The sequence below is a fragment of the Eucyclogobius newberryi genome, unplaced genomic scaffold (genome assembly GCF_026437365.1).
Source record: "Eucyclogobius newberryi isolate DKJ021-1_F unplaced genomic scaffold, fEucNew1.0.hap1 SCAF_224, whole genome shotgun sequence".
Taxonomy (NCBI): Eukaryota; Metazoa; Chordata; class Actinopteri; order Gobiiformes; family Gobiidae; genus Eucyclogobius; species Eucyclogobius newberryi.
The window spans coordinates 100,258-122,931 of record NW_027315862.1 but is presented as its reverse complement, the minus strand read 5'-3'; the positions used below and the strand labels follow the sequence as shown (position 1 = coordinate 122,931).

The 22,674-nt window shown below is 42.1% G+C and overlaps 1 protein-coding gene across 1 annotated transcript; it reads left to right on the top strand.

Moving 5' to 3' along the window:
* Window positions 1-10,048: 10,048 nt before the first annotated feature.
* LOC140372392 (uncharacterized) lies at window positions 10,049-22,372 on the top strand. Its single transcript, XM_072459480.1, has 2 exons — window positions 10,049-11,670; window positions 20,655-22,372. The coding sequence occupies exons 1-2, from the start codon at window positions 10,049-10,051 to the stop codon at window positions 22,240-22,242; spliced, it is 3,210 nt and encodes a 1,069-aa protein (XP_072315581.1). The 3' UTR covers window positions 22,243-22,372.
* The last annotated feature ends 302 nt before the right edge of the window (window positions 22,373-22,674 follow it).

Here is a 22,674-nt window from a genome sequence, read left to right as displayed (position 1 = left end):
CAAACAGGGGATCTGCGCTTCTAACTCCGTAACCCTAGCCTCCAAAGCTACCACTATACTACACTTTACGCACCGGTTGTCAGAGAAAGAGCCAGGGTTCTGACTCGACATAAGACAACTTGAGCAGGTAAAGGCAGAAGAAGATTCAAGGGGGTTTAATACTGAACGAAAGTGAGCTGTATGAGGCTCCGGATTGTTTATGGAGCAATAAAACTTTCACTGGTGTAAAGGAAGCTAAAATAGTTTGTGTATAATTCTTGGATAACGATAAAAAGTAGCTGACAAACAACTCTCAAAACAGAATACACTCTCACCAGGAAGTGACGTCACAGGAATGAGTACTTGTGTATTCACATAAGCAAATCTAGTGAAGTGTGTCGCTCAACAACACAACAGCAGCATGCATTAGACGGAACCCTCAACCAACTTGCTTATTGCTTTTCAAAATTACACAATTTTCATTTGTTACTCGGTTAGCCATTTCAGATTTATTTTACACCATGATGCATTTTTCCTCGAAGTCTGTGTCAGCTTTCAGAATACCAATTCTGTTTTGACAAGTGCAAAAATACTGTGTCATACTGTGATTTAACTGTAATATAATGCATAATTCAGGTAATAACGGTTACAACGGCTACAAACAGTTGGATTTAAGATTTGCTGTAATTTTATGTATTGTTTTAGAAAGTGATTGAATTATGTCATAATTATGATTTGAGTATTTTTGGACTTTCTTAAAATATAATTTGCAGGTTTTGTTATTGTTTCAAGTGCAGTTACATTTTCTTAAACTAATTTAAAAAACCTTGTCTCATTTTAGTCTTTTGAAAGGCCGTGGCTGCAGCGCTGCGGCGCGGTCAAATGGCCCAGCAGTTTCAGGAACCGTGGCACTGCCATATAGCCTCATGGCTAACCCTAACCCTAACCTTAACCCTAACCCTAACCCTAACCCTAACCTTAACCTTAACCCTAACCCTAACCCTAACCCTAACCCTAACCTTAACCCGGCGCGGTCTAAAACGGCGCGGTCAAATAGCGCGGCAGTTTTAGGAGCTGCGGCACAAAATAACATGGCAATTTCGGCCGCACGCCGCGACTCTGTAGACACTCCCCTTTTGAAATGTAAAAACAGAACTAGTTAAAGGTCCCATATCATGCAAAATTGACTTTTCAGAGCTTATAACCTTCTTACAGTGCTATTGGTGCCTCATATATGTGCCCAAAGTGTTTTTTTGATTGATTCCTGCAGTTTTTAGCGAGAGTACAGTACAGTACTCCTTTTCCTCGGATGAGCAGATGGACGGGGCCTACCCTAGCAATGCGTCATCACTGTTGAGTGCCGCGGCACACTTCCCTGTGTCAGCCCATCCTCCAGGAAGAAATCTGTATCTGGAACACGCATGCGTTATTTCTACACTGTGTTGAGGGGTCGTATAGTTTAGCAAAAGCCATACTAGCTAGGACCGTCGCCTTTCACCACCGCTAGAATTCACAGACGCCGCGGGAGTGTCGGCGAGGAGCGAGACGGGGAGAGGGGAGAGAGACGTTTGTTATTACAGTGTTTTGAGATGTTTTTCATTTATTATGATGACTGTGCAAGAGCTTGACATGTGATTATTGCTTTTATTCTCTGATAACTTGGCAGTAACTCACTATATTTTATTATTGTTTTAGGGCCCTAAAACAAATAGTAATAAAGTAAAATCTGTTTTGCCCCAGCACAGAGAAATTATAAAAGTATTTTCAGTCAGGTGAAAAAGAGACCACAGCGCTTTGTTCGTTTAATTCTCTGAGGAGCAGGAAGTGCGCCATTAGCATGCTAATGTTTTTTTGTTTTACCCGGTATGCAGGGCCGGCCCAGCCTATAAGCGAACTAAGCAGCCGCGTAGGGCCCCGAGGCGTTAATAGGGCCCCCAATCTGGCAACCCGTTTTATGCGAAGTGCAAGCGCAGCGTGCGCCACTAGTGTAGTAGCGCTGCTGGCGCGGCAGCGCACACAGCGGTAACATATAACGCACAAACCGCATTTATTTGTAATGACAATCTGGCAACCAAGACACCAAACCTGCGCTGATTGGTCAACTTCATTGTGCGCGAGCAGAACGAGAGCAAAACATAAACACAACAGAACATGGTCCCTGCGTGGTCCTCATGTCCAGAGGAATGTATCCCCCCGATGCCGAAAAACGAAAGAAGAAACTTCTTGACGATGTAAAGAAACTGCAAACTCAACAACACTCTCCAGGTATTGAACTTCTCTTACAAAGAGACGGTTAATGCTGCTGTTTGAAACAACACGAGTCTGTCACGTTAGTTCGCTCAGGCTGGAGGCGACGAGAGCTCTGCCCCGCGCATAATATGTCTGAATGAAAGATAATAAGCTTCACATTTACACCAGCCCCATAGTGTCAGCTGCAGGTGAGGCCGGTGAGGGGCGTCTATGCCCCGGGTCACTAAGAGGCGGAGATCCGGTCCGGACGAGCGCTGTCTCGTCCAGAACCTCTGACGTGAGACTTTGGAGTGTACAGTGTGCGGCCCCTGTCCCGGGCCCCTGTCCCGGGCCCCTGTGCAGCCTCAGTTAGAGATGAGCGGGTTTGAGTTTGCGTCCCCTCTCACATCACCATGTGTGAGATCAATCGTGACTCGTGATGTCTGTTTTACTTTATCTTCTTAACGTGCAATAAGAGGAACGTAAAGGTTTATGCGTGTAAGGTCCATCAGCCAATCACATCGCAGCATTGTTTCATGCAGGAGTGTGTGATGTTCTGATCAGAACAAACATTTATATTGTAATTCAATTTTAATAGAGCAATAAAACATTTAAATTTATTTAAAAAGCATTATTATCATTAGACTATTTGTTATAAATTATAATAAATTGATAGTGAAAAATAACCAGACATATTAAAATTACGTCTGTTATAGAATAATACTATATATTTTTATACAAAAGTGGCAAAGTTGCAGAAACGCAGTCTCTTCACTATAGCTAGGTTTGGACCTTCACTTCTAGTTCTGTTCATTCTCTGGGAATAACATGTTTGCACTGTTTTATGAGTGTTAATTGTTAATCAAGCAATGCTTATGCCATTTGTTTAATTTAATATAACTTGTTTTGTCACTTTGGCAAGAAGGAACAGTTGGGAGCTGTAAAAGATAAATTAGTAAGGATAACTATTACTTTTACATTTTCAGTTAAAATGAATCAATTTGACCATAATTATTTTTCATAGCCAATACTGTATTGAGTAATTAAGTACACTAATGTATTAATAACTGGCTTTAATCATTTTCTTCTGGCACAGTTTCATCACATCATCATTTTATAGCATTACAACCTCAACATTTTACTCTTACTTTAGCCGGCTGGACCACATTAAAATGCAGCAGAAGACCCAAAAAAGGTCTGAAAATCCCCCTGTTCATTAATTTAAACTGCTAATGTGCTAATGTGGCTGTAGACCCTTAACGCCCACAAATACACCCAAAAACATATCTGGGATGTGTGTTATTTGTACAGGGAGTAGAGGTGATATCAGCGGAATACCAAGTTGCATTGTGGGATTTAAGTTATCAATATTTGAGTTTGTGAGGTGTTGAGAATAAACTAACTGGCAAATGGATGCCCTGGCGTTTTGGTGCGCTTTGTTTGTGTTGAAGAAAGTTCCCATATGTGAATTGTTTACTGACAATGGCAATAAAACTGATTCTGATTACGTGGTGAGGGGCCCCCAAAAATGTTTTCGCTTAGGGCCCCCTGAAGGCTTGGGCCGGCCCTGCCGGTATGACTTGCTCTGGGCTCAGAGACTCGTGAAAAAAGTCATTGCTGTAAATATTTAGGATGCTCAGAATGCATTAAGTAAGTGAGCATTTCATGTGGAGCAGTAAAGTATTTAAAATGAATACGTTGTTTTTCATGTTTCAAAACAGAAAAATCAGATATCAGCGCCTTTAACTGTGAATTGATTGCAAATGGATTATTATAAAGATATGAAATATTGCACAGCAAAAATATTTTTACCAATGTTTATTTTTGGTTATAATCCAAACTTTCTGTGTCAAAATGGAAAATTGAAAGATATAAAAAATGTCACAAAGAATCAAAATTTGTTGAACTGTTTTATTATTAATCTTGCTTTGAAATTTGAAGAATGAATGTATCTACTTATTGATACTTTTCATGTGGGGGTAACGCATTAGCTGGCAAATTTTCAAATTTTGTTTTAGCAATGTTTTCATTGCTTGACGACAGGCCTACACATGCTTATTGTATTACTTTGTATAGTAGTAATCTGTCAACATAAAAGATCAATAAAGATCAGTGAAATGCATCTATTTTTCTTGTTTAGTGGGTTAGATATTTTAATGATTATGTTTCTGTGTTCAGGAATGCCAAGGGATTTTTATTTTTTTTATTTTATTTATTTAAGGACATAGCATTTACATTGGACGAACCAGATGCAATGTTTTAAGTGTATATAGCAGAATTCGGCTGGATTGAGTGTTTTCGTGTCATCGCGATGTGCCCTGGCTCCGAGCCCCCCCGGCCCCCCTGCGCCCCCCGGCCGGCGCCGTACCGCGTTTACACAAAGGAGGAACTCATGAAACAGTCGTCTTACCCGGAGATCGTCACGTTATCCCGGCGGACATCCTGAGATTTTTATAAGAGATCTTCTACTGAGAGTGTTTTTCAAACTTCCTATAAGTTATTTGTTCTTTTCTTCTGTATCTACCTCTGTATCTACCTGCGTTGCATCAATGGAATTTCCCCATGTGGGACAATAAAGGATTATCTTATCTTATCTTATCTTATGCTAATTTTCAACACCTGTCCATTGGGCCAATTTAGAGTTGCCAATTTTACCCAACACATGCATGTCTTTGGACGGTGGGAGGAGCCGGAGAACGCGGAGAGAACCCACGGTAACACGGGGAGAACATGCAGACTCCACCCAGAGAGATCATGTGATGTTGGTCTAGTCCGGGAATCAAACCCATGATCTCCTTCTTGGGAGGCAAGAGCGCTAAACCGCCTTTGCCACCGTGCACCTCCTGATTGTCTGCTAACGATACAATAATATGAATTATTGGTAGCGCAAGAGCATTCTAACACGTTACTTTTATATTGCAGTAGTATTGCTACCTTCCTTGTACACAGCTTTGTTGTTGTTGTTTTATGGTGGTTGGAATTTGTGGGCTTGGAACGCATGTGCTTCGAACTTGTGGGCTTTGAAACACCAAAGAACAACAACAACAACATATTATTATTATTATTACTGCCATAAAACAAGAACTGCTTACGTGACCGAGAAGAAGGATATACGCTTGAGGTGGCTGCGTGAAGAGGCCTTGCTCTGCACCTTGGGATGTTTGGGGCAGACACTCCAGGGTCCCTGGCCGATCTGGCGAAGAAGAAGAAGAAGAGTCGGTTCTGCGCTGTGGGCAGTCTGGAGGGACAGGAGATGGCGGAGGGGAGTGGATCGATGGTCGGTGGCATTCTGGACAGGAAGGAGGAGCAGCAACCTTTTCTGGCTGTTGGTGCCCGGAAACGTAAAATGTCCTTTAGCTCGTCCGAGGGTTCTGGAAGTGAGAAGGAAGTGAGCAGGATGAAGCTGCTATTATCGGGGATGAGAGCAAAGTGTGTAAGGTGATCATAAAGCTTGCACAGGATAATGCGTCCTTTAAGGAGTGGAATCCGTTGGCATTGACAAAGAGTCTATATAAGGCGGTGGGAGAGATCAAGGATGCGATAGTCCATAGGGATGGCTCGCTGCTGGTTATGTGCAAAGGAAAGCGATTGGGAGTAAAAGTCTGGATGGAAAGAACATTGTTGTTTCGGACGCTGAAAGAAACACAGTCAGAGGAGTTATCACAGGCGTGGATGACGTAAAGAAAGATTTAACTGGAGCTAAGGTAGTGGACGCTAGGCAATTGAAAACAACCCGGTTTGGAGAAAGAAGTGACAGCCTGTCGGTAATGATAAAAACTGAAGGGAAATGCCTGCCTAGTAAGGTGCTCCTTGGATATGTGAGCTATGGCGTCAGGCAATATGTTCCACCACCCCTGCGTTGGTTTAAATGCCAGCGCTTTGGGCATATTGAAGTGGTGTGGTATGGGGAATGTGATGAAGGAGCAAAACTGAAGTGCTGTAACTGTGGGGAAGAACATAGCTCTGCCTACAGGTTCGCAGGTTTAGCAAAAGGCCTGTTGAGGTGCAGAAAATTAAGGACTCTCAAGGTATATCCTATGCGTATGCAGTCAAGAAAGTGTCGAGTAAAGAGTTGAAAGTAAATACAGTGAGAGAATCCAGCGCCACAGCCAGAGCGAAGTGAGGGAAGCCAGCGTTGCTTCCAAGTGTGAAGGTTCCAAGTGTGGAGGTTCCAAGTGTGCAGGTTCCAAAATTAATGAGAATACCTTGGTTGTGGATAAAGAGGATTTTGTACTCTTTATGGTGGATGTTATAAACTGTGCTGCTCAAACTCAAAAGAGAACTGAAAGGATCAGGATCATTGCTAAAGCTGCAGGAAGATTCCTTGGAACAAAAGAGTTTGATTGGGCAGAAATAGAAAACAGGCTAAAGGCGCTAAATGGGAGTCAGAGTGATGGGAGTCAACTTTTGAAGTCTTTTTTACAGCGTCGCTAGTCTCCTGTCCTCGCCCAGTCTAGTAGATGTTGTTGTTGTTGTTGTTGTTGTTGTTGTTGTTGTTTTATGGCGGTTGGCATCCAATTGTTGCATTACCGCCAGACTTTATTCCTCAGACTTTTCGTAGTCCTCAGACTGTCGTAGTCCGTAAAAGAACTCCTTCCATTGCTTTGGTGTTACAAAGCCCATGAGGTCATGATATGTCTTTGTGACTAGAATAGTTGTTGTTTGTTTCAGAGACCGACCGTCACTGAGTAGGATAGGCAAACATCCGACCGGTCTGTGTGGTCACTGTCGGGTGCCAGAGACTGTCGAGCATGTGCTGATTTGCTGTGAGGCTTATGATAGAGAAAGGGCCGGGTTGGCCTTGTGGTTTCGGAATAATGGGCGGGAGTTCAATCTGCGCAACGTTCTGGCGATTCAGTCACAGGGTTTGTGTCAGGCTGTGGTTGCTTACTTATGTAGCACAGGGCTGGGTAAACGTTTATAGAGGTGGGAGGTGTTGGAGACTGAGCCGAGGATGAGGAGCAAGAGGATGTTCTAACCCGCTTTGACTTCATGGGCCTAGAAACACCAAAGTGATGGAAGAAGGACTTCTAAAGGATAAAACGACAAAGACGTCCCATGACCTCATGGGCTTTGTAAAACAACAAAGACGTCCCATGACCTCATGGGCTTTGTACTTCCAAAGCACCGAGCGTCGGGGAGGGAGAGGAAGGTGGAGAGGAGTCTCCCTGGAATAAAGCCGGTCACAAAGACATATCATGACCTCATGGGCTTTGTAACACCAAAGCAATGGAAGGAGTACTTTTACGGACTACGACAGTCTGAGGACTACGAAAAGTCTGAGGAATAAAGTCTGGCGGTAATGCAACAATTGGATGCCAACCGCCATAAAACAACAACAACAACAACAACAACAGAGTCTGAGGACAAAGCACTGGAAGTCAAGGCACTGGAAGAAGAACTTTTAGGACTACGACAAAGTCTAAGGAATAAAGTCTGGCGGTAATGCAACACTCGGCTGTCAACCGCCATAAAACAACAACAACAACAACAACAACAACCGACCGGCTTTATTCCAGGGAGACTCTTCTTCATCTTCCTCTCCTTCTTTGACGTTCGGTGCTTCCACCGTACAGCTTTATTCTTTAGGCTTCATTCTATAGGCTTTAATATTTCCACTGATGTCGCTGCTTGGTAGCCGTGCGTCTACGAGACTGGGCGAGGACAGGAGACCACCCCCACCCCCATCTCGTCACTCTGATCACTCTGACTCCCCAAAAGCAGACCCCCATCACTCCGACTCCCATTTAGCGCCTTTAGCCTGTTTTCTATATCTGCCCAATCAAGCTCCTTTGTTCCAAGGAATCTCCCTGCAGCTTTAGCAATGATCCTGATCCTTTCAGTTCTGCTTTGAGCCTGAGCAGCACAGTTTACAACATCCACCATAAAGAGTACAAAATCCTCTCTATCCACAACCAGGGTATTCTCATTAATTCTGGAACCTGCACACTTGGGACCTCCACTCTTGAAACCTTCACACTTCTTGGGAGCCACGCTGGCCTTTCTCATTTCGCCCTGGCTGGGAGCAGCGCTGGCTCCTCTCTCTGTATTTACTCTAAACTTGTTACTTGAAACTTTCTTGACTGCATCTGCGTAGGATATACCTTGAGAGACCTTTATTTTCTGCACCTCAGCAGCTCTTTTGCTAAACCTGCATCCCCCATAGGCAGAGCTATGTTCTTCCCCACAGTTACAGCACTTCAGTTTTGCTCCCACGTCACACTTCCCATACTCGTGATCTCCTGCACATTTACCACATCTTTGCCTCCCTCTACAGACCGCTGCAATATGCCCAAAGCGCTGGCACTTAAAGCAACGCAGGGGCGGTGGAACATATGGCCTAACGTCATGGCACATGAACCCAATGAACACCTTACTAGGCAGGCACCTCCCTTCAAGTGTTACCATTACAGACAAGCTGTCACATCTTACCCCAGACCGGGTCACCTTCAACCGCCTAGCGTCCACCACCGTAGCTCCAGTCAAATTCTCCTTAACTTCATCCACAGACGTCGCCGTAGGGACACCTACGATAACTCCTCTGACCGTGTTTCTTTCAGCATCAGACACAAGAATGTCCTTTCCACCCAGACGTTTAGTTCCAATCGCCTTCCGTTGCTGAGCCGCGTCCTTGCACACGACCAGCAGCGAGCCATCTCTAAGGACACTCGCACTCTTGATCACTCCCACAGCTACAGTTAGGCTCTTTGACAATGCCACTGAATTCCACTCCTTAAAGGATGCACTATCCTGTGCAAGCTTTATGATCACCTTACAGTCTCTGCTCTCACCCCGGATATCAATAGCTTCAGCCTCATCCTGCTGCTCATTCCCAGAACCCTCGGACGAGCTAAGGGACTTTTTACGTTTCCGGGCACGTGCAGGCAGAAAAGGCTGCTCCTCCACGCCGTCCAGAACGTCTTCGACCACCGATCCACTCTCCTCCGTCATCTCCCGTCTCTCCAGACCGGACACTAGCTCTTCTTCTTCTTCTTCTTCTTCTTCTTCTTCTTACTTTCTGTTGAAGCAACGACATCAGTGAAAGTATCAAAGCCTAAAGAATGAACCCTAAAGGATAAAGCTGTACAGCGGAAGCACCGAACGCCAAAGAAGGAGAGGAAGATGAAGAAGAGTCAGCTCTGGAAAGCCGGTCGCACTCTGAAAATTGAAGTCTAACGAAAAGATATAAAGTCTACGGAATAAAGTCTGGCAGTAATGTAGCGCTTGGATACCAACCGGTCGGACTCAGAGAAATGAAGTCTAAAGAATGAAGTCCGGCGGTAATGCAACACTTGGATGCCAACCGCCATAAAACAACAACAACAACAACAACCAACCGCCATAAAACACCAAAGAAGAAGATTTCACACAGCATCAATATGTCACACAGTATCAATATGTCACACAGTATCAATATATAACTAGAAAAACTTGTTCTGTTCTTTTCTGACATCAACACACCCATCTAAGATGTACAACTACAGAAGAACACCAACGAAGAATAAAAACAACAACTACAGAAGAATAAAGTCGAAAGTCAAGAGAGTCTAGATGCAGAACTATAGTGGGTGACGGTAATGTAACACTTGGATACCTACCGCCATAAAACACCAAAGAAGAAGAAGAAGACATTCAACTACAGCAGGTGGCGGTCATTTTCAGATGGCTTAGTCTCATTCACTTCCAGACTTTGATGAACACGACACATCAGTTAAAAAACCCGAGCGAGATGAACAAATAGAACTCAAAGAGTCAAACAGCCAGCGTTCAAATGAACTGTAGGCAGCAGCACACAGCCGTGCAAACAGAGGTGCTGCAAAATACTACAGACACATATAACATGTCTGTGGGCCCAGAGGGAGATATGTTTCCTCAGCAGTTTGTGCAACAGCAGAAAACTCCCAGAAGTACACACACTCCTCAGGACACAGGGGAGAAGAATAGCAGGGCCTCATGGAGAGATCTACTCAAACAGAACAAGAAGCTAAAAGAGCAGTTTGAGAGGCAGAGGGAGGAGAGCCAGGCCTGCCAAAAAGATATGCTTAGAATAATCCGTGGATTAAAAACTCTGTCCCAAGACCAGTTTGAAACGTGGAAGAAAATTATCCTGAAACAGCATGAAAAGAAGATCAGTCTTCTGCTGGAGGAGAAGGCCTCTGCCTTTAGTGCACTGAAGGAGAAAGCCAGGGAAGCCGTGGAGGAGGAAATAGATGAACTGAACGCAATCATATCCAAACTCACAAGAGAAGCAAACAGAACAAAAAGGCAAAGCCCGGGTCACCTAGATACAATCACCCACCAGGTGGAAGCTCTTGAACAGAACCTGAAAGAGGAGCAAATCGAGAAAGAGGTTCTGAAGAGTCAGGTGCTCCAACTACAGAGCTTTGTTAACCAGCAGGAACAGGCCTCCAAAGCAGCTCAGAATGAAGAGAAGAGACAGAGACAGAAGCTGTCCACAAAAGTGGACACACTCAAGTCTGTCCTGGACCAAGAGAAGTGTTCCACTAAAGAGGTTCAGAGCCAACTGGAGCTGCAGAAGAGAGAGAATCAGGAGCTGGAGAAGAAAGTGTCCTTTCTGACATCCGCCCTGACCGTGCAGGAGAGCATCATCAGCGAGGCTGAAAGCAAACTCCAAACCCTTCAGGATGAGAAGGTCAGGCTGGAATTTGTTGTGAAAAAACTCCGCTGCAGAGTGACAGACCAGGAGGAAACCTTACAGGAGCAGCAGGCCAGGACACAAACCCTGAACTTTGACCTTCAAACAGAGAGGGTCACATCTAATGATGTCATTGAAAAATGCCAAATTGCTCATGTCTCTGTTCTGGAACAAATAAACGAGCTGACAAAGCAAGTGAAGGGTCGCAGACAGGAGAATGAGAGCCTCAGAAAGAGCTTTAAAGAACAGCTGAGGACTGCGGAGCAGGAGATAGAGGAGCTATCTGAGGCTCTGAACACATCAGAGGAGACCAACTCTGCCCTGAAGCAAGAGAACAAAGAGCTCCAGGAAACTCTGGCCATAAATGAGGAGCTGATAGAGCGGTTGAAGGGGCAGAACGAGGAGAAACAAGCTTTCCAAAAAGATATGCTCAATATAATCTGGGGATTAAAAAATCGTCCCCAAACCCAGTTTAAAGATTGGAAGGAAAATATCCTGAAACAGCACAAAGAAGAGATCAGTCTTCTGTTAGAGGAGAAGGCCTCTTCCTTTAGTGCACTAAAGGAAGAAGCTAGGAAAGCCGTGGAAGCGGAAACAAATAAACTGAAAGCAATCATATCCAAACGCACGATAGAAGCAAAAAAAACAGAAAGGCAAATCCAGTCTCTCCTAGATACAATCACACAGAAGACCCATCAGGTGGAAGCTCTTAAAAAGAACCTGAAAGAGGAGAGAAAGGAGGAGTTTCTGAATAATTCGTGGCGGAAGCAGAAGAATAGGAAGAGGTGGTGGTTCTTCAGACGCATGTAGACTCCTGCTTTCATCCAGGTTAAAATCTGAATGAAAGATTAATTTCAGAGTTCTGGTTATGTCGGCAATTTGACCTGATGAAATCACATCTTTGCTACAAAACTTGGCTTTAAAAATCATTGTTTGACCCACCTAATCCCAAAGGGAAGAACAAAGGATGCATGAACAAGGAAGACACAAGTCTGGTAACACTACGTGACCAAAACAAACAGTTGGTCCATGGCCCCATTGGAATACATGCCGCATCGCAAGCTAATTAAGCTAACAAAGCTAATAAGGCTAACATGGCTAGCAAACCTGACGCGGAGAACCGCAGTTCTTCCCGCCGGATAAACAGGCTCCCGCCGGACCAGATGGAGATTCTCGCGACTACTTTTTATTGGAAGGGGGAAAGAATATAACTAATCATCAGTTATTGCTCAAGATGTCCCGAAATGCAGCGTGACATGGAGTCTCTCAGAGCCGAAATGATAGCTGCCATATGCCTGGCGTATCTGCTGCAGTAGCCGCTGAGCTGAAAGCAGACAGTAATGGCCCAGATGGCGGCGCTGTGGGCCAGGGTGACGATGCCGGATTCGTAGAACATTAATATGAAAAATAAGATCCTGGATTTTAAGTCCAGATCACGTTGACCTAACCTTAGGTTTGTGGGGGTAGAGGAAGAAGAAGATACAGAAAGTTTTTTGGAGATTATTGAAGTCCCTCCTGTCACAATCAAAAGAGCCTGGACAAATCATAACCAGCAGCTGATAAACCACGAGGCCTGATTATGAGGTTTGTAAACCATCTTGTGAAGGAACGTGTCTTGAAGTCTGCAAGGGTTAAAAGAGACCTCCAGTACAAAGGCTAGGGTGTCTGCTTTGCCCTAGATCAGTGGTCTCCAAACTACGGCCCGCGCGCCGCATCCGGCCCGCCAAGCTTGTCCAAGTTACATGATTTTTTTTTTTTTTAGCAAATGTCGGAGTCAAACTCATGATACTGTGGCTGGCCGTTCACTTTACCTTTCACCTGTAATGCCCACATTTCCCCAAGAGATGACACTGTTCCCTCTATGTATAAGATCTATGGCGCGCAGAAAATAAAATTCACCACAAACGGCCACTGGGGCCAATCAAACAGGAAGCGCAAGTGTTTGACACACTGTAGATCTTGTGGACAGTAGAAGCACTGTCCAGGGGACACGTCGTGTTCTCTACATTTTTAGTTTCAAAACGCTGCGTGTCAGAATCATATTCACTGAGAAATTAGTCTTATTAGTTCCGCAGCGCAGCGCGGACCGCGGGCACGTTCAATAGACACTGGCGTGTCACTATTGTGTAAATGAGACTTTCTTGGCCAGACCTGACTCACGAGTCAAAAGACACATGTGCATCATTATCTGGACCATATTTCTGTGTAAATATCTCATGTCACAGTAACACTCACTCGATGAGTACTCGCTCAGGAGCAGATGATCCTGATCACACAGAGTCAAGGACAGAGGGGACACTAGAGACAGCTGTGATCTGTTCTAAAGCGGGTCTAAAGCAGGACTAAAGCCGACCGCGGGGTGCGCCGCGTGCGCCACGAGACCCCCGGTTTAAAAGACGCATAAAAACTGCGTTTATTTCTGTGTAAATATCTCATGTTACAACGTGGGCACCTGCGGTTTATGACAGGTGCGGCCTGTTAGTTTATGAATAATATCATCCAGAAATGGTCATGAAGTGGCACATTTTGGAGCAGTTGATGAGCATAAAGTTACAGCAAGAAGCAAAAGAAGCATCAACCTGGACAAAGTGTCCAACCACTGGAGAAGTGAGAAGGACAGAAGAGCAAAAATGTAACATTAAAGTCAAAATGTTTGCATATTCTGGTGACATTTATTAAGATTTTTTATTTATGGATATTAATCATTCCATGCTGTTACTACTAGATCATTTATGGGTAGAAGAAATGCTAATAAAAAAACGGTCCAACACTCTTAAACTTAACAACTTTTATGCTTCACTGAAGGAAACAAAACCTCCGGAGGAGGAACAGAAGATGCTGGTCTTGTTTGGCTCGACCTACATATGAGAGACATTCAGTGTCATGAACATGAACAAAGCCCGTCACAGATCCAGCTTCACTGACCAACACCAAAGGATCAATCCTGAGAATTGCCACAACAAAACTTACACCAGACTTTAATGCAAAACAGGGAGATCAACAACACTGTTCCCACTGAAATTGAAGGTCAATTTTCCTGCTGTGTTTATTCAACTGAAATGTAATTAAAATAATCATTATTTAATGCATTTGGAAAACAATTTGTACATTGAGCCTTGCATTTGTTTGCTTTGTTACAAGTTACAGGTCAAATCTTACGTGTAATTTATAGTAATTCATTCGTTCACACAAACACACCATATTTTCCTGGCCCGGCCCCTCGGCCAAATTTTAAAACCAATGTGGCCCTCGAGTCAAAAAGTTTGGGGACCACTGCCCTAGATATTCCACATGAGGTTCGTCAACAAAGGCAAAAGTTCCACCACATCTATGAGTAGTTCAGGAAGAGAAACTGAGACATGGGTCCTCTTTTCCCCCGACTCTTTTGGTGACTTTTGAAGGTAAAAACATGCTCAGACCACTAGGAGAAGCAGAGGTGCTCCTAAGGAAGATGCAAAACACAGAGAACCAGACAGTACGAGAGATGAAGCCACCACCTTGGGGCATGTGAGTTCAGGTTGTGGTCACATGGTGATACATTTCTGTTCATTTAAAGGGATAGCGATTTTATTTTATTTGTTTTTAACATCAGCCTTTATGCTTTGTCTACTTTTGTACATACATTCTATGACTAAATACATCCTCGTTGATGTGCCAAATGTGGGAGATTGGATTTGTGGGAAATTGGAAAATACATGCAGAATGCAGCAAAGGGTTGTGGTGAGCTAAGGAGGTCATCCAGTTCATTCTGAGGATTGGTGTCAGGAGTGCCTGGGATGGAAGGGCCTTTCATTAGGATTGCACTTCACTCCCATTTTTACAATCTTTTTTTTTATTTTATTTTTATCAGTTTTGGGGTTTGGTGCCTGTTTTCAGCATAAACCCTTTTGTTTCCTATTTTATCAGTTGTTCTGTGTTCCAATGGTTCTTGTATATGTTTTTTTTTTTAAATGTTAACTAAAATGAAAAAAGAAAGAATTGACATTATATATTTACAAGAGACACATTTGAATGACACTGAACAGCAGACATAGAAAGGGAGTTGCAATTTTGATTTCAAACCAAACAGCTTTTGAACAGTTGTCAATGTAAGGATAAAGAAGGCAGACAGGTTGTCACTTTTTAAAATGTGTATGGTCCACCTGGAAGTAATATCACGACTATGCTGATGTCATGGACCTGATTGTAAACCACTCTGAGGGAACCCTAATCCTTGGCGGCGATTGGAATCTTCACATTCAGTCTACATTAGATGTGTCAAACTCAAAAGGCACTGGAGGAACAAAGCAGTTTCATATCGTATTGAAAAATATAGACGCCAGTATACCCATTTTTCTAATCCACATACAATATTCAAGAATAGACAATTTGTTTGTTCTCAATAAAAACAGATCTAAAATCACTGAAGCAGATATAGGCACAAAAGTGATCATGCTCAAATCTACATTTCTGTAGATTTGGATAGACGAAAAAACAATCTGTGGCGGTTCAATGCAAGCTTGCTTAATGGACACTTTGTTTAAGGAGAAAATGTCCAACAACATTAACACTTATTTGTAGGAATATCATACTGGAGAAATTTCTCCGCCCATCCTTTGGGACGCTTCCAAGGGGGGGAAGGGAACATTTTTAGCCATAGCCTCCGAAAAAAAGAAACAAAGAGAGAAAAAGTTACATGATCTGCAAGAAAAAAATGTAATTGTTGTAAGAAAGCCACGCCAAAAAGGGATGTCTTAAAATGCTCCAAGAAATTAAAAAGATAAGTGGTGAAATCTGAAGTAGTTAAGAAAATGCTCTTTACCAAACAAAGGTATTATGAGAGTGGATATTTTTTTTTATAAATTACTATCTTGGAAACTTTAAAAAAAAAAGCTTAAATAACTTTAATTGTGTAATCTGAACCAAACAAGACCAAATTCAATCAGTATTTGAATACTTTAATTAAAAACTTTTTTTTTTTAAATTCCAGACGTTAAAGAATATGTTATAAATTCCTTTCTGAAATCCCCCAAATTGCCTCTTATGTCAGAAGAACAAAATAAACTAGATAATGTGCAATGGCTGAAGCCATTGCGAGTGTCTGCGTTCTTCAACACGTACAACAGTACAACACGTGTGTAAGAGTGTGTAAGCTGTGTATGTAAGTAGTACTGGTAGTACTACTTAAAATGAAAAGTCCGGCTCTTGCCTTACCGCGCGACCCCCTTGCCACCCGTCCATGTTTTCTGTTGCGTTTTGCGGCACACCAACAACGCTCAGTAATTCACCATTGATGATTGCGTAGTTTGCGACTCAAATAGTTGTTTGTCCTGACAAATTGCAAGATCGTGCTGAATGCAGACCTGAGCAGGGAGAAAGGGAGAGAGAGCCTCTGTGTTCCGGCTGCACCCTCTCCTCCCCGTACCTCCGTCATCTAGCAACAGAGATGCTAATGCTGACGGTAATTAGCGTTAGCTTTAGCAATTTACTTTTGCAAATACTGAAAAAAAGTACAAGGTGTACAAAGATCAAAAGCAATAGCCTCCCTAAGACGGTGAAAGTGATCGTAAAGAGGTATAACTTGTTGAAATCGGTGAAAGTGTTGAAGTGTAAGGATTTGAAACGCGTCAAAAATCCTGATTTGGAAAAATAAATGGGAATACAAGAACATATATTGTCTGCTTTATGACGCAGACACTCAAAAATTAGGAGCTGAAATAACAGTTTAGGAAAAACAAGGCGAAATCAAAAGTTTAAAGAACAATAAATCTCCGGGGAGTGACGGGTTAACCTTGGAGTGGTACAAAGTTTTAAAAGGCACACTTACTCCTTTCCTTTTGGCAACTTTTAACTGGGCACTTGAGAAAACTTAAAACCTCCTAGTTGGAAAGAAGCCATCATATCCCTGATACCAAAAGAAGGGAAGGACAGATTGGATTGTGCCTCATATAGACCAACTTATTTTCTGAATGTGGACAATCGTATATACACCTCAATAATGTCCAAAAAAATTGTACAAATACTCCAAAATACTGATTCAAAACTTAACAATTATTTTTTTTTAAAGGAGTTTGGGGTTTACCTTCTTTTGAAAATGACTGCATTTAAGCTCAAATCTGAGCATTGCTATACTGATGTGATCCAGAATATGAAGCTCAATGGAAAAATATATATACAGGGGGTTCCTGTACAGGCCTCACTGGCAGATGACAGACAGTTGAGTCATTTGGGAGAGGTGGAAAACCTTTGGGTGAAATCTGTTTTAACAACATGGAAGGAGCTAATAACACACACACTGTTGTTTGTGTGTTAAAATCTTAAATTGAATGTCTTGAAATTTCACACCTAACATCGCAGACTCAAGATTTAAGGTCTGGACAACAAAAGGTATAAAGCTCTTTTACCAGATTTGAAAGAAGAAGAATTTGTAGCGATTTGATCTGTTGAAATAATCCTTTGACTTGGACAAACAGGACTTTCATTTACAAATAAGGAGTTATTATAACCAATAAATTAAAATGTATGATGACCATCAGAGCCTTTTAACTGAAGCATTCAATAAAGCAAATAAATCTGAACTTTCAAGGGGATTCATATCTAAATTACACAAATGTATTAACAATCTGGGTAGTCACTCTACTGATTACATTGAGGGTAAATGGAAAAGCGAGTGTCACTTTGTTCTGGTTGATGGAGAGTGGGAAAGTATATGTACATCTCATTGGAGAACCACAAAATCACATGTTTGGAGGGAATTCTGTTGGAAAAGTGTTTCTTGTTTCTTTATAACCCCATGTCAAAGTTCCCATTACTCACAGGGAAGTGCTAACTGTTGGAGAGGATGTGGCAGCAGGAAGCAATCTACTATCATGTGTTTTGGGATTGTCCTGTTCACAAATATTGGATTGATATCTGCAATGCCTTATGGACAATTAATGACATCACCATTCCAATGAATTTCAGAACTGTTTATTTGGGCCTCAGGATTCCTGCCATGAATACAACCAGCAACTATCTTTGGAGCATCCTCCTAGTAGCGGCAAAAAGGGCCAGCACAAAAAATGGATGACACAAAATGCACCGAGAATAAAGGACTGGACCACCATTATAATGGACATTCGTAAAATGGGAAACATTACATTTGGACTCGAAAATGGACAAATTTAACAGACATTTATATTAGTCATGTACCAGACTTTTAAGTAAAATCTGTTTTGCCCCAGCACAGAAATATTGTAAAAGCATTTTCATTCAGGTGAAAAAGAGACTGAGGAGCAGGAAGTGCATGCTAATGTTAGTTTTTCCCGGTATGACTTGCTCTGGGCTCAGAGACTCGTGAAAATCGTGTTTAAACTCATTGCTGTAAATATTTAGGATGCTCAGAATGCATTAGGTAAGTGAGCATTTCATGTGGAGCAGTAAATATTTTTTCAAAACAGTAAAAATCAGATACAGCGCCTTTAACTGTGAATTAATTGTAAATGGATTATTTTCGAGATATAAAATATGATATAAATATTATATAACAAACAGGTTTACTAAGCTGATGTTTTATTTTTGGTTAAAATACAAACTTTCAGTGGCAAAATGGTAAATTGAAAGATAACAAAAATGTCACAATTAATCTAAATTGATTAAAATGATTTGATATTTATCTTGTTTTAAAGTTTGAAGAATGAATGTATCTTTCATGTGATGTTATCAAAAGAATTGGGGGTAACGCATTAGCTGGCAAAGCGTTAGAATACTCAAATTACTTTTCACGCTTGTTTGTGTACCCATGTAATCTAGTACAAGTCACTTTTTCAAATCAGTAACGTGATAGTTTTGGTTAGGTCTCATCTCCTCAACGCAATCCCAGAGCCAGGTTTGTTTCCCAGCCACAGACGTGTGGCTTGCTCAATGCATGCGCATTGAGCAACTAGTGACTGGTGAATCTTGTCTTCACGCCAAAGAGAAATAAACTTTCAGATGCACCTTTTGAAAAACTCCTTTCACTTTGTAACAGCAGTGTTTTGAGTTTGATTTGAATAAAATACAGGAATAAAACAAACGCGTCGGTGCTCTTGCAAATTTTGTTTTAGCAATGTTTTCATTGCTTGACGACAGGCCTACACATGCTTATTGTATTACTTTGTATAGTAGTAATCTGTCAACATAAAAGATGAATAAAGATCAGTCAAACGCATTCACTTTTCTTCTTTATTTGATATTTTAATGATTACGTTACTGTGTTTAGCAATGCAAAAGGATTATCGGCTACTGATATAGGTTATACAATAATGTTATTAATTTGGTAACGCAAAAGTACTCTAACGCGTTACTTTTATAACACAGGAGCAGAGTAATGTAATGCATTATTTTCCAAGGGAGTAACGATGTAACGTAATGAGTTGCTATTAAAAGTAACGCTACCCAATTCTGGTCCTCAACATTAGCTGATGATGTGCGGTTTACTGTAGGCACTGCTCTGTCTGAAGTTCTGTTACTCTGGTTAGACTTGAATCTTTGTTGTAACACAATCTGACCATAAAAAAAGTGTCTGACACTACAGCAGGTGAGCTGTTAAAGTCACAAACTAGCATTAGCATTAGTTAACCGCATTTCAGTCATGATCACCTTTTTGTGTTTGTGTTCAAATCCAATTCATTTTTTTTCTTGCGTTTCCACACCATTTTAAACAGAGGGGCACATTGCGTCGATCACGATCTACCGGAGGCAGTAGCAGTCGATCCCAAAGCAGTTTATTGTCTTGCGCTAAGACACAGTAGATGCACACGCTGAGCAGCCAGTTCAACCTTCTAATATTTAGTCTACTTATAATTTTATTTTCAAAATAGTCATCTGTATTAATGGGTCTAGTCAAGTCATTTAACAGATTTTGTCTTCCCTGCTTCATATTGCACATCTATACATAATACAATATTATTAGGCACAATATAGGCCTGTATTGTGTTTTTATAGCTGTTTATAAAAATAAAAATGTAATATAAATCTATAGGTAGATCTTTGGGCTTTGCTGAATCTAAAAATAGTTTGCGTGCTGAAAAAGTGTGGGAACCCCTGACCTAAAACATATCTTCTTCTTCTTTGCTGTGTTATGGCGGTTGGTATCCAAGTGTTATATTACCGCCAGCTACAGTAGTTGTGCGTCTTAGATTTCAGCCAAAATGTGTTCGCAAACGTGTGCTTTGTCACCATGGTAACAAAAGAACTTTCCTCCATAGTAACAAATGGAGTTCCCCATGTAATGTTCCGTTCCTTTCTGATGTGTGTGATGATGTCACATATCTGTACAAAAAGAATAAAGTCCAAAGTCTAAGACGTACAACTACAGTAGGTAGTGGTATTGTGACAATTGAATACCAACCGCCATACAACCCCAAAGACGAAGAAGGACCTGGACACACCAAAGAAGAACAAGCTTATTCTCTTTCTCGCTCTGTTTTACTTTCTTTCTCTCCTCTCTCCCTTTCTCTCGCTTTTTCGCTCTTTTCCTCTTTCTTTCTCTTTCTCTCTCTCCCCCTTCTTTTTTTTTTTAAGTTATAGCGTAAAACACATACTTTGAAGACATACAACTGCAGAAGACGTACAACTACAGTAGGTAGCAGTAAATGCACGGCTGCCAAACACCATTAAAAGTAACAACAATAAGAAGAACACCAAACACAGAGTCTAAAGATTAAAGTCTAAAGTCTACGGCGTAAAGTAGTGTAGGTGGAGGTAATGTAACACTTGAATACCAACCGCAAATAAAACATCAAAGAAGAAGAAATCTTAGCCTCATCCACTTCCAGACGTCTATGGACAGGACACATCAGTTAGAAAACTCAAGCGAGATGAACAAACAGAACTCAGAGGCTCAAACAGCCAGCGTTCAAATGAACTGTAGGCAGCAGCACACAGCCGTGCAAACAGAGGAGCTGCAAAATACTACAGACATATATAACATGTCTGTGGGCCCAGAGGGAGAGATGCTCCATCAGCAGTTTGTGCTACAGGAGAACACTCCCAGGAACATGCTCCTGTCCCAAGCACAGTTTGAAAAGTGGAAAAAAATTATCCTGAAACGGCATGAAGAGATAAGTCTTCTGAAAGAGGATAAGTTCTCTGCCTTCAGTGCACTGAAGGAGAAAGGCAGGGAAGCCGCGCAGGAGGAAATGGATGAAGTTAATTCAATCGTATCCAAATTCATGAGAAAAGTAAACAGAACAGACATACAACCCCATGGTCTCCTAGATACAATCACCCATCAGGTGGAAGCTCTTAAAAAGAACCTGAAAGATGAACAAATGGAGAAAGAGGTTCTGAAGAGTCAGTTGCTCCAACTACAGAGCTCTCTGAACCAGCAGGAACAGGCCTCCAAAGCAGCTCAGAACAAAGTGAAGAGACAGAGACAGAAGCTGTCCACAAAAGTGGTCACGCTCAAATTTGTCCTGGACCAAGAGAAGTATTCTACTAAAGAGGTTCAGAGCCAACTGGAGCTGCAGAAGAGAGAGAGTCAGGAGCAGGAGAAGAATGTGTCCTTTCTGACATCTGCCCTGACCGTGCAGGAGAGCATCATCAGCGAAGTTGAGAGCAAACTCCAAACCCTGCAGGACGAGAAGGTCGGGCTGGAGCCTGTAGTGAAAGAACTCCACTGCAGAGTGACAGAGCAGGAGGAGACCATACAGGAGCATCAGGCCAGGACACAAACCCTGAACCTGGACCTTCAAACAGAGAGGGTTACGTTTATAGATATAATCAAAAAATGCCATGCTGCTCATGTCTCTGCTCTGGCACAAATAAACGAGCTGACAAAGCAAGTGAAGGACAGCAGACAGGAGAATGAAAGCCTCAGGAACAGCCTTGAAGAACAGCTGAGAATTGCGGAGCAAAAGATAGAGGAGCAACCTGATGCTCTGAACACATTAGAGGAGGCCAACTCTGCCCTGAAGCAAGAGAACAAAGAGCTCCAGGAAACTCTGGCCACAAACAAGGAGCTGAGAGAACAGTTGAAGAGTCAGAAGGAGGAGAAACAGGCCTTCCAAAAAGATATGCTCAAAATAATCAGGGGATTAAAAACTCGGCCACAAGCCCAATTTGATGAGTGGAAGGAAAAAATCCTGAAACAGCACGAAGAGGAAAAGACTTCTGCTTTCAGTGCACTGAAGGAGGGTGCCAGGAAAGCCGTGGAGGAGGAAACAGATAAACTGAAGGCAAACATATCCCATCTTACCAAAGAAGTAAACAGAACAAAAAGGCAACTCCAGTCCCTCCTAAATATAATCACACAGAAGACTCATCAGGTGGAAGCTCTTAAAAAGAAGCTGAAAAAGGAGAAAATGGAGAAGGAGGTTCTGAATAATCTGTGGCTGTGGCAGAATAGGAAAAGATGGTGGTTCTTCAAACGCATGTAGACTCTTGCAGCCAGATAAGTTAGAAATGCTCTTCAAGACTAATTGAGTGACTGCGTAATGCATTCCCCGGACTTCTTGTTTTTTTTGGGTCCATCATCAAATTTGCTATTTTTCCCCATCTCTTACAGTTGCGGAATGTTGGTTATTGGTGAGATCATTGTCAGTGACATTATCGTCATGGTGTGACATAACTGTACAGGATATAGCCATGCGTCACGCCAGGGGTGTCTAAACTTTTTTCACTGAGGGCCGCATTTTGAAACTTATACGGAGCAGAGGGCCACAAACAATGCGATAATGTTGAATTATGATTATTATTAGCTGATTAAGTGAATCATTTGAAAGTATGCATTTGACATTGTTTTGATGAGTCTCCACACCTTTAAGACTTGGAACAATAATATTAGGTTGGTATAACATCAAAATGCTTTA